Consider the following 16409-nt stretch of genomic DNA (forward strand, 5'->3'; position numbering starts at 1 on the left):
CTGCTACTTACTATGTGAGGACTATGGCCACTGCATCATTCAGCACACTCTCTCCAAACAAGAGTGTGTACAGGTCAGGATCCACGTGCAGCTCGTGGAAGATGGCCAGCACGGTCACTAGGGAAACATAGAATGCAGAGTTAGCTCGGACACAGCTGTGCACCTGTCCTGGGCTGTGCTCACCTCTAAACGGCATTCATTACATCTCATCTCAAATCTATCCTCTATACCCACATCGGACCTTTATTCAAAAAAAAAAAAAATCTCCTTGGTGATGCCCCTGCTTAGTGATTTCTCTGGGCTCCCAACTTACAGAGAAAGTGTGAGCTCCTTGGTACATGTCTCCTGCAATCTGCATCCTCTGCCTGTCCTTTGCCACCTCCCCCGAGCCACACTGAATTTACCATAACTTCCCAAACAAATTGTGTCATTTTTTAACTACCTCTGCATTTTGGTTCCCTTTACCAGGGCAGGAATTTCTTTCCCATCCATGTGCTGCCATTCTTCCCATTCCTTAAACACACACACACACACACTTCTTGCTACAAAAACTACTGTATTCAATCTTTAGAAGCATCTCAAGTGTTTCTCCAGCCCTGATCCCTCAGCAGGGACCTGGCTCAGTCCTTTTTGATCCCAGCATTTGGATCATTGGATCCAATCACAGAACAGAAGAGACTGGGAGCTCCCCGGGTGTAGGGCACGTCTTTGCAGCACAGAGTACTAGACAAATGCCCAGTAAAGTATTTGATGCATGAATGACTAAGTGAATGAATGAATGAATGAATGAATTTTTTGCAGTGGCCTACTCCTGTGAAGGGAGAGGTAGTTGGCACTCTCCGGAGACCACACTCATCTGTAGAGATGGACTCAGTGCTCCTAAGAACAAGACCTAAGGACTTGTTTCGGATGGCCTGCTGCATGGTTATTATATGCCAATACTTGTGTGGCACATCTGTGCGTACATCAGGACAGTACATCAGGACACTGATTATTTGTTCATCAAATCTATTCAGGATCTTGATGTTTGAAACAGTTATGCAAAGTGTGACCAGCAATCGTTAGGAAAACGATCCATTGAGTTGATTGCCAAAGGGTGAAAAGGGTAGTTGGAAATGATACTGATGGCGAATTTTTAAGGCAGAGTGGGCATCTTAAGTTCTGTTCTTTCCTTTCCTATTTTATGGACTGAAAAGGTAATAACTACATTGTATAAAAGAATGTTATGGGGGAAAATACTGAGTTTAAATGTTTTGTAAGTGGAGTTGAGAAGTTTGGTGCTTGTCCTACTGCACTGGGGAGGCATGGAAGGTTTTTCAGTCAGAAGAGTGACACTATCTGATTTGAACTTTGAAAATAAAGCTCAGGTATCAGGGCCAAGAGCAGAATGGCTGTGTGGCTGGAGGCTTCCCTAAATGCCCCAGGAAGCGAAAAGTTGAACACAGACAGCAAGAGTCCTCGATTCCTGCACATCGTGCACATTCTTCCCCAAATACTGCACACCCAAACCCTGACTTCTGATAGGTCAATGACACAGTGCTTTGTGCTTGATTATTTGATGGTTCTCATCCTCTCTGTGTGTCACTAGCCCTTAGCACAGCACTAGGATATAATAAGCCTTTAATGAGTGAATGAATAAAAGATAATGTTGGGTAGGGTAAAGTAGAGGACATAGCACCCCAAAGATATTTAGGATGAAAAATTCATGGGTCTGGGTGCTTGAGAGACAGCAAAGAGTGACTCTGGGTTTCAATCCTGGGCAATTGGTAGACGGCGCTGCATAAGAGAAATTAGTTTATAGACAGGACAATCTAGTAAGTTTGGTTTCAGACAAAATGACTTAAGCAGTGTCGTGCAGGGTGTCATGCGGGGTCTCCGGTCCCGCTCCCCACATAAGAACGCAGGACATGGTGAGGCCAAAAAGGAACACCCACGGAGCCATAGGTAGGGGAGTCACACCACTATACTCTCACTGGCGGCTGGGTTGGAGAAACAGGAAACAGGAGCCACACAATTCTCACCCCTCACTGCGCCGCTTGCAGGCTCAGCCACCATCTTCTTGCTAGCCCCCATTTTTCCTGCTAGTGTAGCCACAGCAGTTATATTAGTGGCCAATGGCTCACTGGTTACAGCTGATGGCCAACTAGCCACAGCTGATGGCCATTTGATCACAATTGATGGCCATTTACTACCTGAGCCAGCACCTTTCTATGTGAGGCTGAGAGCCTGGAAACTGCTTTTTGGGGCTCTGTCCCCACAAGCAGCCAGGTGGAATTTCAAGTATAAATTTCATTAAGAAACACTGGAAATAAAAGGCTGGAACTATAGAGAGTTAGGGCAGAAGGAAGAATTTGGAGGTGATAAACATATAAATGGAACATAAAGCCACAAGAGCGGCTGAGATTGCCTGGGCAAAGTATATAGAAAGAGAAGAGAGCTCCTGAGAGATTCTTGAAGGACACTTACAACTAAGGGGTGTGTGGAGAAAAAGAAGCATGAAATACACATGTGATATATTTGCCGAACTCGACCCAAAGTATGAACAAGTTGGCTGTAAACCATATCCATCCTGAATTTCTAGAAATATATTTTATGTACTAAAAATTATCCTAGAAGAAGGAATATTAAGCTCAAGAAGTAGATTTGGGGTAGCAGAGACTATAGAAATAAAATGTCATGAATTGGCAGGACAATTAGCCAGATTCCATTTTTATCAGGCAGAGAATCAATTTCGTGATTCTAGCCCAATAGGTCCTTACTCATCACAGGCAAAATGACAGAGACGGGCTCTCTACCGGTGTGTCGTTGTTCACATGTGTTACAGCTCTTAGCCTTTGCAGTAGTGGGAGAGGTAGAAATGACCACTGCCAAGTAATCTCTTCCTCGTTTTTGGAGAGAGTCAAAACAAAGCGGCTTCAGTTGGGTGTTGTGGGGCGGAGGGCGGTCAATCAGTAGCATTTTCCTTTTGCTAGGGTCCTGTGAATAGAACTAAAGTTATTCTTAACCTGGAGAATTCTATCATGGCAGCTCTGTTGTTGACTTCAGTCTCTGCGGTTGCTTATTTGTGTTTCCAAGCCCTAAAGATGACTTGCAGCTCATCTACACTCCAGCAGAGGTTTCCCAGGCTCACAGATAGAGGTGTAAGGCCTTGGTTTCTTGCCCCACCTCCCCATGATGGAGTCCATTCTGTGCTGGGATGTGCTCTGCTTCTTTCCAGTGGGAACTTTGGGCCTTTGAAGGGAAAGAACTTTTAATTAAATATTCAGTTTTCCTCAAAACTGTCCTGACATTCCCACAATTCCTTTGGCATAAAGAACTGAACTCCACTTCATAAACATTACCCCACACAAAAAGAAAGCTATTACTTTGCACATTCCTGTCTTCCCTGTGAAGAAATGGAATAGCTTCCAAATGAAGCCAGGTGTGGGGACAGAGTCCCAGAGAGCAGTTTCCAGGCTCTCCGCCTGGCGTGGGGAGGTGCTGGCTCGGGTGGTGAATGGCCGTCAGCTGTGATTGGTTGGCCATCAGCTGTAACCGGTTAGCCAATTGGCTACTGATGTAACTGTGGGGCTGCGTTGATTGGTTGGTTGGTTGTCAGGCAGAGAAGTGAATGGCGGACTGCGGATCGTGTGGCTACTACTGTGTGTGTGTCCCCTGGCCAGTCAGAAAGAATATAGTGGTAGGTCTCCCCTATGTATTGATCCGTGGGTGTTCCTTTTTGGCCTCGCCATATCCTGCGTTCTTATGTGGGGAGCGGGACCGGAGACTCCGCAGGCCGCCCCGCACGACACCAGGCAATGTGTCCTATGACAGGGGGTGTTTACTGGGACCACGGATGATGTGAAGAAGTGAGTCAGGAAATTAGCCACCCACTCTTGCTGCTAAGTTTGAAACTTTAAAAAAACTAATTTAATTATCGTGCTGTTAGGGCTCAATCTTGCACACACTGTCCAGGATTCTCTGTGGCACCTTCCCGGGAGAGAATCTCTTGGACCAGCTGTGGACATGTCACGCCAGTTCTGCCCACACCCTGCTGAGTTTGTAAGGACAATCCCAGCCTAAGGCTGAGCTAAAAATCAATGCCTTCCTGTGACAGTATAAGTAGAACATTCTAGATACCAAGTGGGTAGCAAGTAGAGAAGACAAAAATCTGATTTCTTAAACCTCTGACTTTATCAGGGTATTTGGCCATTTTTGCTTTCGTCAGACTTTAATTCCACTCATCTCTTGGTGACAGGTTCTGAAGCTCCACCTGGGGCTGGGGGCTCTTGCTCCACAGACCCTCTTCCTACTTGACTTTTTAGCTAGAGATGAATCCACTTTGTGTCTCAAATTGGTAACAAGGGATATGAGTCCATATAACCTCATGCTCAAATAAAAGAACGCGCGCGCGCGCACGCAAACACACACACACACACACACACACACACACACACACACACACACACACACAAAACTACCTCCAGGTAAGTGCAGTGGGTGATTGAGAAATGCAACTGAATCATTGGAGAGAACTGAGGAAACAGATTTAGTCAAACAGCAAGGGCCGGGGGGAAATGAATGACGAGACCGAGGTTTAGACTGCACTCCTGAGAGGCTGGTGATATGGGATGGAAAGAGAAAACAACAGTGGTGTATGGGGTATAAAGCCCAAATGTAATAACCATACTTAGAGATAAAAATACAGATAATGACTGCCTGGCTGCATCAGTATCTCAATGTGTTGACTTTTAAAAATGTTTTGCCTTTTTTCCTCCTGCTAGCTTTTCAACTGCCCATTTTCCTAACGTTTTTTCAATCATTTCTGTCTTCAAGATGATTTAGTGATAGTCCCTTCCCTAAACTCTCCAGTAGCAGCTCTCTGACCCATATTTTCCTGTTGTTTTACAAGGAACTTCAATTTCAAATGCTATTTTAATGCAGCAGCTCTCAACAACCTGGCACAAGACCTGCCTGAGTTTAAGGACAATACCACACCACCATTCCCACCCTGATGTTCTAAATCTTGTCAAAATGCTGCTCTCCCTGAAGAGTGCTCTCTGTGGTGTTCCATGCAGGTCAGAATGTCTGACTCTTGTCCCCAACATATGGAGAATCAGAAATGTCTCAGGCTTGTGCTGCTGAATCATGTCAGGCCTGACTGCTGGAGAACCCTGGTATTCTCATAAACGAGGTAGCGTGTTTCCATTTCTAAAAGTGATTGTGAAAATGTGTTTTTTTCTCAGAGGGAGAATGGAGGAGGAAATTGTCCTGTAACTTTTTCCACTTTTCCTGAAATATTGTACGTAGTAAGATTCCAAGGAGAGGCTTCAAAAAAGTTGAGGCATCCTGTTACAGGCTGGAGTACTGAAATTATTTTGAGCCTAAACCTTCTCAATGAAGATTCAGAAACAGAATCGGTGCATGGATTGGTTTTGCTAGTTAAGCTCTGCCAATTATATTTTATCAATACATCTGGAAAACCTAACCCTTCTGAAATAGGTCAGAGAAATAATGCCAGATCTAGAAAGATAATCACTAAATGTTACTTTGATGATGTTATTTAAAATTAGAAGTTACATGAAACATTGTGAATGATGTAAACCTAAAACATTCCAATTTTATTTTGACCATAAATATGATATATCATTTTGGTACAGAGTTAGTTAGTAGTGGAGAAAATACTATATGCAAACACACTTTTGCAGCCCACTTCACCAGGGATCCATTCCTGGAAGGAACAAGCCCTAATACCCCAAGGCAATGGCTTCAAAATGTGGGCCAGGGAAACTTGGGGTTTCTGAGACCTATCCTGGAAGATTCCCAAGGTCAAAATCATTTGGAGAATAATATAAAAACATTACTTGCATTTTTCATTCTTATTCTTTTGTCTGTGTACAGTGGAATTTTCCAAAGGCTATGTGATGTGTGATAGTGCAATTGCATGCCGAGCCAGATGTGAGACTCCAGCTGTCTTCTACTATACCACACATTAAAGAGATTTGCAAAAATATAAAACAATGTCACTCTTCTCAGTAACTTTTCTTTTTTGTTTTGGAAATAAATTTATTTTTCACGAATATGTTATTTAACATCTAAATGATTTATGATTGTTGTTTTAAATAAATTAATAAAATATGTCTAAACTTTTTAAGTTCTAATATGGTCAATATTGATAGTATATGACATACGAACAAAAACTCCATGGGGGTCTTAACTAATTTTGAAGAGTTATAAAGTGGTGTGACACCTAAAAGCTTGAGAACCATTGTCCTAAGGCATTTGTTGTATGTTATGAATTAACTTATATACTATGCATCAAGAATGATACTAAGTTAAAGCATCATCTTTGAGAGAAATGATAAAATAGTCCCTCAAATCATTTTCTGTAGAGCTTAATTCTCTTGTTGGATTCCTTCGATGTTAATACTAAGGAGAAAGACTCCTTAGATCTTAATACCTTTTGCCGTGCAATGACCAGCTGATTCTTTTGGCATACATGTAGAGGATTTCTAATTAGCTCTTAAATAAGGAAATTATTCTTTTCATATTAGCTCCACTCACACATTTCTGGAATCACATTTCTGTCACTAGTATTTGTATTTAAGTCCTTTCTTAGAATGTAAGTGCTTTGTAGACAGAGATTGTTTCTTTAATATATGGATGCATAATATAAACATTGACAGTCATACACCCTTTCTTTGACTTCAAACATGGCTGAATGCTGTTCCAAAATAATCTGTTTCCTCTTTTGCTTAAAAACCAGAAGTATAGTCCTTGGCACTCACTGAGAATATAAGAAGGTAATCAGAAGATCATGAGGTTTGAAATTAAATATAGAAAAATAAATAAGATATATAAAGACTGGAAAGCCAGAAACCTGAGAATAAATCCATGGTGTGTGTGTGTGGGGAAATGTTTTCCAGATCCCGTATTTGGGAACTTATAGGATGAAATCTGCTGGCACATTAGCTAATGCTTTAAAAATCTTCCCAAAGATACCTGCAACAGGAATAGCCTAAATTTAACATTAGCACAGAACATAAACATTTAACAAAGACCCAATTTTATCACCAATGGGGTTTAATGAGCCATGGTGCCCGTTTAATGGGGAATCTGCAGTGTGCCCAATACCTGAGTGAAGATGACTCACTCTGTCCTATAAGGATTCTCCAATCAGGATGACTTAGGCATTTTGCCACTTTAAAAATGAGCATGGTAGAACAGAGTTTGCTTACAAATCATGAAATAAGTTCAAAGAAAATCTCAGCCAAAAGCAGCCAAAGGTTGGATGGGTTAGTCGTGGTCATGGAGTATGTGGGCTTCACAAAGAAATGTGTCAGATGTCTTTGCAGATTTCTTTATGCCATCCTTTCTCAGGCTGTGGGTCGAGACCAGGAGGGACATTACAGAAATGTTTCAAAGAGAATACTCCTGCTTCCTAAGCAGATTAGCAAGGCTGCTAAGGGTAAACAAGACTAATATTGAGAAAAGTCAACGCTGGCCTGTGTGAGAAAAGGGGGAAAAAGATAGGAAGAGAAGACTCGTGTGCATCTACTAATTCCCGTCGTCACTCTGTGTGGTAGGCTGAAAAATGCTCCCACCCACCCCACACACCCCAAAGAAGTCCAAATATGGATGCCTGGATGCTGTTCATATGTCATCTTACATGCAAAAGGGGTTTTGCAGAGGTAACTAAGATTACCTTAAAACAGGCCCTGGTAGGTTGGATTATTTGGGTGGGTCCAACCTAACACACGAGCTCTTAAAAGCAGATCAATTTCTCTGCTGGGAGTCAGACAGATGCAGCTGAAGAGAGGGCAGAAGAGAGGCTGTAAAAGGGGCAGTTAGGTAGGTTCCGGTGTGAGAAGGATTTCACGCACTTGCTGATAGAGATGTAGGAGCTCACGTGCAGGGCCAGAGAGAGACCGCTACATGCCAAGAGCTGGCAGCTTTCAGCCAGCAAGGAAACAGGGACTTCAGTCCTACATGGCAAGGACCTGCTTTCTGCCAACAACCTGAGTGAGGCTGGAAGCACATTCTTCCTGGAGCTTCTCAGTAAAAGCCCAGTCAGTCAGTACCTTGAGATTGGCATTGTGAGACCAGAGTAGAGAACCCAGTTGAGCCAACCTGGACTGCTGACTTACAGAGCTGTGAGATAATCAATATTTGTTGCCTTGAACTGCAGCATTTGTGGTAATTTGTTACAGCAGCCCTAACAAAGAAACGTGCTCCGCTCCCCTCGCAGGAGGCACTACAATATGGTGGCAGGCGAAGCCCCCGGGGCATTTGACTCTGTTACATGGGTTCCTGAGTAGGGATGACTACAACGGCCCCTCCTAAGCAGTCCTCCCAGCCCCTACCCCACCACTGGCAAAAAAGAAGTCATGGGACTGTAAGAGACTGTTAGCATGTAAGAGACTGTTAGCATGAGAACTGCTATCTTCAGGTCAGGGTTAACAGCCCCTAGCCTGAAACAACATAATTATAAAATTCCAGGATGTGGGCAGTTGCAGCATGGCGACTAGAAGTCCTGTAGCTTATCTTATACTCCTGGTCTCCTTGTCCTGCAGTAAATCTTATACTCTTTGAAGCTATGCAAGTCCTGTAGCTTATCTTATACTCCTGGTCTCCTTGTCCTGTAGTAAATCTTATACTCTTTGAAACTATGTAAGTCCTGTAAGTTTATCTTGTACTCTCAGAAGCTATGGAAGGCCTTGAAAATGCTATATAACCCCTTGGCTTTAAGTGTTTGGGGTCCTTGTTAAAAACCCGCTGCGTCGGGCAGAGACGGGGACCCCAGCCGGCTGGTAATAAACCTCGCTGTGTGACTTGCATTATTGTGCGGGTTCTCTGTCTGTCTGAGGGGGACAATTCCGGATCTTAACATTTGGGGGCTCGTCCGGGATGCCCCCCCTCAGGGGAACAGACAACTCCCGATACCGAGGTTTACATAGGGAACCGCGGAAGGAGGTTTGGCCACCTCCAATAGGGGAGGACTGAAACAGGTCCTCGACCGGAGAGACTGAAACAGGTCTCTGCCCGGTCCCAAACAGGGGAGGACTGAAACAGGTCCTCGACCGGAGAGACTGAAACAGGTCTCTGCCCGGTCCCAGTTGAGAATTCTCACGGGAAGGAAAGTGCAGGTTACGACCCTGGAGGCTTCGTTACTTGAAGTCGTGGGAGACGTCCCCGACGAGAAGGTGGCCCAGCGACGTCCACAGTGGACGCCGTTTGGACGGGCCCTAGGTAAGGATCTTGAGCGTGGTGAGACTGGTGTGATTGAAACGGCGCCTGTGGATGTGGTGTGGTTGACCGGCCGGTGGGTGTTGAAGAGTCCTGTGCGAAGTTGTGTATTTGCTGGCACTGTGTCTTTTGTCCTTTCTTTTGCCTTTTCTTGGTTTCTCTTTGTGACAATTATGGGACAGGTTCAGGTAACACCTAAGACCCTGCTCCTGAACCACTTTCCTGAAATCCGCGCCAAGGCTCGTAATCATGGTGTGGAAGTGAAGAAAGGTAAGTTTGATACATTCTGCTCTGCAGAATGGCCTACTTTTAATGTGGGCTGGCCCCCCCAGGGAACTTTTTCCCTAGACATTATTAAGAAGGTCCGAGATATTATTAATCGGCGCCATCCGGACCAATATCCCTATATTTTGATGTGGCAAGCCTTAGTAGAGAGTCCTCCCTCCTGGCTTAAGCCCTTTATCCCCGACAAGCCAGAAGATCCCCCCCTCCCCCTTAAAGTCCTGACCGTTTCGGGACCCTCCCGCCAGTCGGCAGTGCCCACGGCCGGCCCGAAACCCCCGGAGAAGCCGACCCAGGGACCCATCCTTCAGGAGGGGTCAGACATATACCCCTCCCTGATAGACCTAGATCTGGAAGAGACCCCCCCTCCTTACGCGCCGGTGGCGCCGCTCCAGCCGCGGCGCGCGCCCAGCCCGATGGCGCCGCTCCCGCCTGAGGCTGCCGCTCCTTCCGAGCTGCCTCACTCTACCGCCTCCCCAATGGCTCCCCCTCCCCGGGGTTCCCCTGCCCCAGCTCAAGGGCCGGCGAGGGGATTGAGGCCTCGCAGACGCCGGGAAGAGACCCCAGAGGAGGAACCGTCCTCCTCCACCTCCGCTGGGGCGCCGATTCTCCCTGTGCGAGCACTAGGAGGAACTGGTCCAGATGGGGAGCGAGCATACCAGTACTGGCCTTTTTCTAGCAGTGATCTGTACAACTGGAAGGCTCAAAACCCTCCTTTTTCTGAGGACCCGAAAGGCCTAACTGACCTGTTCGAGTCTGTCATGCACACACACAGTCCCACTTGGGATGATTGCCAGCAGCTTCTTAAGACCTTATTCACCACCGAGGAGCGCGAGCGAATCCTCACCGAGGCCAGAAAAAATGTCCCCGGCGACAACGGAAGACCGACGACCTTGCCGAACCTGATAGACGAGCGCTTTCCCCTGAATAGACCGGATTGGGACTTTGGGAACGCAGAAGGTAGGGAGCGTCTCCGAGTCTACCGCCAGACTCTTATGGCAGGTCTCCGAGCGGCGGCACGCCGCCCCACCAATTTGGCCAAGGTAAAAGCTATAATGCAAGGGGATAATGAAAGCCCGGCCGTGTTTTTAGAACGCCTCTATGATGCTTACAGACAGTACACCCCGTTGGACCCCCTGGCAGAGGAAAACCAGTCGGCTGTAATTATGTCCTTTATAAACCAGGCTGCCCCAGATATTAGGAAGAAATTGTACAAACAGGAGGGACTGGGAGAAATGTCTATCCGGGATTTAATGAAAGTAGCGGAGAGAGTCTTCAACACTCGAGAGACTCCCGAAGAAAGGGAGGATAGAATTAGAAAAGAAAATCAGGAATTACAGGAACGAATCAGGAAGGAAGACAGAGAGCATCAGAGTAGGGAGAACAGGAGGCAGCAGAGGGAGATGGCCAAGATCTTGTTGGCAGGCGTGCAAAGCACAGTCAGGGTGGGACCGAGTCCGGCCGGACCAGCCCGACCGTGGAGACCGCGGCCCCGACTGGATAGGGGACAGTGTGCAAACTGCAAAGAGTATGGACATTGGAAGAGGGAGTGCCCCAAGCGCCAGGGCCAAACAGGGCAAGACGCACGGGTCCTGCTGGTGGGGATGGAGAGTGACTAGGGGAGACGGGACTCGGATCCCCTCCCCGAGTCTTGGGTAACTGCGTATGTGGAGGGGAAGCCAGTAGGATTCCTGGTAGACACAGGAGCCCAGTACTCAGTTTTGAATAAGCCCACAGAGCCCTTATCTCAGAAAACCAGTTTGGTGCAAGGGGCAACTGGGTCCAAGGCTTATCGGTGGACTAGTAGGCGCCAAGTAGACTTAGGCCGCCACCAAGTGACCCACTCCTTCCTAGTTATCCCTGAATGCCCTGCCCCCTTACTGGGGCGCGATCTCCTGACTAAGATCAGGGCTCAGATCCATTTTGAGCCGGATGGCATTAAGCTATTGGATGGCCAAGGACAGCCCCTCCACATTTTGACCCTGTCTCTTGTGAATGAACATCGCCTGTTCGCCCTGCAGGACAACCCCTACAACCCTCCCTCTACAGAATGGCCCCGTGATATGGATTATTGGCTTAAAACATACCCTCAGGCGTGGGCGGAAATAGCGGGTGTGGGCCGGGCGGCCCGCCGAGCACCAGTAGTGGTGGAACTTAAAGCCTCAGCCCAGCCTATCCGGATCCGCCAGTACCCCATGTCTGCAGAGGCGCGGAAAGGGATTGCCCCGCACATTAACCGTTTACTGGAAGCTGGAATACTGAAACCTTGCCATTCTGCCTGGAACACCCCACTTCTCCCCGTTAAGAAACCGGGGGGAAAAGATTATAGGCCAGTCCAGGACTTGAGGGAAGTAAATAAGAGGGTTGAAGACATCCATCCCACGGTCCCCAACCCTTATACCTTACTAAGTCACTTGCCCCCTTCACATGTCTGGTATACTACCTTAGACCTAAAGGATGCGTTTTTTAGCATAGCCCTGGCACCCAGCAGCCAACACATTTTTGCCTTCGAATGGAATGATGGCAATACGGGAACCCCCGGGCAGCTGACCTGGACTAGACTACCGCAAGGCTACAATTCTCGAGTCCGCCCGCCTCCGGTTTCCCCGACAAGCGGCTCAGATTCAAGAGATTGTAGATCAGTGCATTGGGTGCCAGGCTATGAGACCCAGTAGGAAAGGACCCCAACATACAGGTACGAGGGTACGGGGAAGAGCGCCGGGACGGAGTTGGGAAGTGGATTTTACTGAGGTAAAGCCTGGGAGGTATGGGTATAAGTACTTGCTAGTAATGGTTGACACATTTTCGGGCTGGGTGGAAGCCTTCCCCACGAAACGGGAGACTGCCCAAGTGGTTGCTAAGGCATTACTAGAAGAAATTATTCCCAGATATGGGGTTCCTGAGGTTTTAGGCTCCGATAACGGCCCAGCTTTCATCAGTAACGTCCTACAAGGACTAGCCCGAGCGATAGGGATCAATTGGAAGTTACATTGTGAATATAATCCCCAGAGCTCAGGGCAGGTAGAGAGAATGAATCGGACTCTAAAGGAGACCTTGTTCAAACTAGCCATCGAGACTGGCGGGGACTGGGTGACCCTCTTACCCTATGCCATCTTCCGGGTCCGGAACTCACCATATGTACATGGTTTGACACCTTTCGAAATTCTGTATGGGGCACCACCCCCCATTATTGTTCGTACTCTACCAGATCATGACCCCAATGTGGCTCCAAGTTATCTGGCCAGTTTAAAGGCCCTACAAGGGGTCCAACATGAGATATGGCCCCTAGTGAGTTCCCTGTATGAAATTAAGGACGCCCCGAACCCGGAACATGGCATCGTTCCAGGGGATTGGGTATGGGTAAGGAGACACAGGTCCCGGACACTGGAGGAGAGATGGAAAGGTCCTTATGTGGTTATTCTGGTTACCCCCACTGCCTTAAAGGTTGACGGCATTGGGCCTTGGGTCCATCACTCTCACGTGCGCCGAGCCAGCCAGCTGGAGAAGACGCAAGCTAAGGAGTGGATCGTACGGCGACACCCTGATAACCCTCTGAAGCTGCAGCTCTCCCGACCTCGGGGAAGCGTCAAGCCCCCTGCCTCAGCTAACGATGGAATGGCTGCTAGCCCTAACTCTGCTCAACATCTGGGAGAAGAGCCACGCGGGGATCAACCCACACCAACCCCATAAGCTAACATGGACCCTAACAGATGGACAGACCCAAACAACCCTTAATAGCACCACACATACTGCCCCCATCAATACGTGGTGGCCAGACTTGTTTTTCGACCTGCGTGACATTTTCGGCACTAAACGTGGACGGCAGTATGACTACTCAGTCAGGTCCAAGCGGGCTGTAATTGACACCTCTCAAGGACATAGTGCACAAGGGTTTTGGGCCTGCCCAGGGAACCTAAGAAACAATTGGAAAACCTGTGGCGGCCCAGACCGCTACTATTGTGGTAGTTGGAGTTGTGTCACCTCCTATGACGGGCCCCGACAGTGGGACGTTGGGAACAGGGATCTAGTTAAATTCTCCTTTAGGGACCCCCACAACCGGGTGCCCCAGGTACGTGTCCAGTTTAACCAAGACGTGGCGCGAAGAGAGCGTGGTTGGTTATCAGGATTAACTTGGGGGTTCCAATTAGATATAGGCCGTTGGGCATGGATAGGTCCCCACCCCGGCGGTCTCCTAACTATTCGACTATCGGTGGAAATGATCAGCACTCAGGTGGGTCCAAATAAGGTGCTGGCCCCTCTCGTCCCTACCAAGAACCCAGGTATATCAAGGGATAAAAACACCGCAGGAGGGACTGCGGGAACCCAGCCAAAGACCTCTGTAACTCCTTTGACGCCTGCTACGCAGCCAACCAAAGACTCATTGCGGAAACTGGTGCGCACTGTATACGAGACACTTAATGCCACCAGTCCTAACCTCACAACCTCCTGTTGGCTGTGCTATGATATAAAGCCCCCGTTCTATGAGGCAATAGGACTTAATGCCACTTACAACGCCTCTAACGGTAAGAACCCTTCTCAGTGTTCATGGGGAAATCGTAAAATTGGCTTAACCATGCAACTAGTGAGCGGCAATGGGACCTGTCTAGGGAAGGTGCCCCAGGCTAAACAAAGTTTATGTGCCTCCATAGACAGCTCCCCTAGTTGGAAAAGTGACACTAAGTGGTTAATCCCCAGAACTGATGGATGGTGGATATGTTCAAAGACTGGCCTCACCCCGTGCTTATCTACCTCGGTCTTTAATGCCGCCAATGAATTCTGTGTCCTAGTAACAGTGCTGCCCCGCATCCTCTATCACCCTGAGGAGAGTATGTATTCGCATTGGGATAGTGACACAAGTATGAGAAGTAAAAGAGAGCCCATCACCGCACTAACCATTGCCACCCTGTTCAGTTTGGGAATAGCCGGAGCTGGGACCGGCATAGCTTCCCTGGCTACTCAACAATCAGGAATGACCTCCCTAAGGGCGGCCATAGACGAGGACATAGAAAGGTTGGAAACCTCGATTAGTCATTTAGAGAAGTCGCTCACCTCTCTATCCGAGGTAGTACTCCAGAATAGAAGAGGACTTGATTTGTTGTTCCTCCAACAAGGGGGACTGTGTGCCGCGCTGGGGGAGGAATGTTGTTTTTATGCTGACCATACTGGTGTGGTAAAAGAATCCATGGCAAAGGTGAGAGAAGGGTTAGCTAAGAGAAAACGGGAAAGGGAAGCTCAGGAGAACTGGTTTGAGGCTTGGTTTAACAGATCTCCTTGGCTCACCACCTTAGTATCTACCTTAGTGGGCCCAATTATCTTGCTTGTGCTTATTCTAACCTTGGGCCCTTGCATATTAAACAAGCTTATTAATTTTGTAAAAGATCGTGTTAATACTGTCCAGCTCATGGTCCTAAGACAACAGTATGAGACAGTGCCCACCCGTGAGGACCTCTACGGCTGGCCCGTACATGAGCAAGATTCCTCATTATGAACAACACACAGGGGGGAAATGTAAGAGACTGTTAGCATGTAAGAGACTGTTAGCATGAGAACTGCTATCTTCAGGTCAGGGTTAACAGCCCCTAGCCTGAAACAACATAATTATAAAATTCCAGGATGTGGGCAGTTGCAGCATGGCGACTAGAAGTCCTGTAGCTTATCTTATACTCCTGGTCTCCTTGTCCTGCAGTAAATCTTATACTCTTTGAAGCTATGCAAGTCCTGTAGCTTATCTTATACTCCTGGTCTCCTTGTCCTGTAGTAAATCTTATACTCTTTGAAACTATGTAAGTCCTGTAAGTTTATCTTGTACTCTCAGAAGCTATGGAAGGCCTTGAAAATGCTATATAACCCCTTGGCTTTAAGTGTTTGGGGTCCTTGTTAAAAACCCGCTGCGTCGGGCAGAGACGGGGACCCCAGCCGGCTGGTAATAAACCTCGCTGTGTGACTTGCATTATTGTGCGGGTTCTCTGTCTGTCTGAGGGGGACAATTCCGGATCTTAACAGGACAAATCCATGTTTTAGGTCATGCTTAGCAAGGAAACACTTGGACCAAAGAGAAGGTTGTGGGTTTGTGAACATGAGTGCCATGGGCCCTCTGTGCTGATTAATTATCCACGTGTGTCACCCTCAGTGCAATCATTCCACACAACAGATGACTCATTTACTCAGAATGCATTGTTTTATGGCCGATCCAATCACTTTGTTTTCCAGTGTTCATTGTATCCGTGCTACACTGTTGAACACTTTCACTTAGGAGGAACTGGTGCTGAGATGGGAATGACAAAGCCCAAGCCAGGATGGCAGGTTGGCACAACTGGGCCAGCCAAGTCTAAGGAGAGCACACCAAAAGCCACTAAGCAGTTTTGATAAAAGCAAACAGTAGCCATTTTAATTTTATTTTTCTTCTTTGAACTTTTTTATACTTTATGAATGTTCTACAATAAGCATACATTCGTTATTTTTAGAATCAGAAAGGATAAAATGCCATTTTTTAAAAAATGGCAAAACTTAATGAGATAAAGCATGGGACTTGGAGTCTCCATGGCTCAAGAAACCATATGTGAGGACCCCCACTCCCTCTGTTCCCCACCCCTCAGGACACCCCCTCTGTGTGACACGGCACTTCTTGTGGACCCTTCTTGTTTCTCTGAGTGCTCCCCTGATTCGTCATGGGGACACTAGTCTCCCTACTTTCCCTGTAACACCTCTACCCTCTCTCTCTCTCCCCTTTGTAAACAGGTCCTTTTAATACCGACGCTGCCCAGGATTATTTCCTCAGTTCCCTCCTCACTCTATAAACTCTTCCTGGGCAATCTTAGCCACACCCAGGAATCCATCTCTAGCCCATCCCTTCCTCTCCCTCAGCTACAGACTCCCATATGCAGCCACTTCCAAGACCACGC

General features: G+C 47.3%; 1 protein-coding gene across 3 annotated transcripts in view; it reads right to left on the minus strand.

Moving 5' to 3' along the window:
* Positions 1 to 16409, minus strand: part of SLC9A9 (solute carrier family 9 member A9) — a 530083-nt gene that overhangs the window by 349629 nt on the left and 164045 nt on the right. For all 3 annotated transcript variants that reach the window (XM_033090158.1, XM_033090162.1, XM_033090169.1), the window contains exon 6: positions 12 to 117. In XM_033090158.1, the coding sequence (XP_032946049.1) occupies positions 12 to 117 (106 nt within the window). The remainder of the gene's footprint in view (positions 1 to 11; positions 118 to 16409) is intronic.

The sequence above is a fragment of the Rhinolophus ferrumequinum genome, chromosome 2 (genome assembly GCF_004115265.2).
Source record: "Rhinolophus ferrumequinum isolate MPI-CBG mRhiFer1 chromosome 2, mRhiFer1_v1.p, whole genome shotgun sequence".
In the NCBI taxonomy this organism is placed as follows: Eukaryota; Metazoa; Chordata; class Mammalia; order Chiroptera; family Rhinolophidae; genus Rhinolophus; species Rhinolophus ferrumequinum.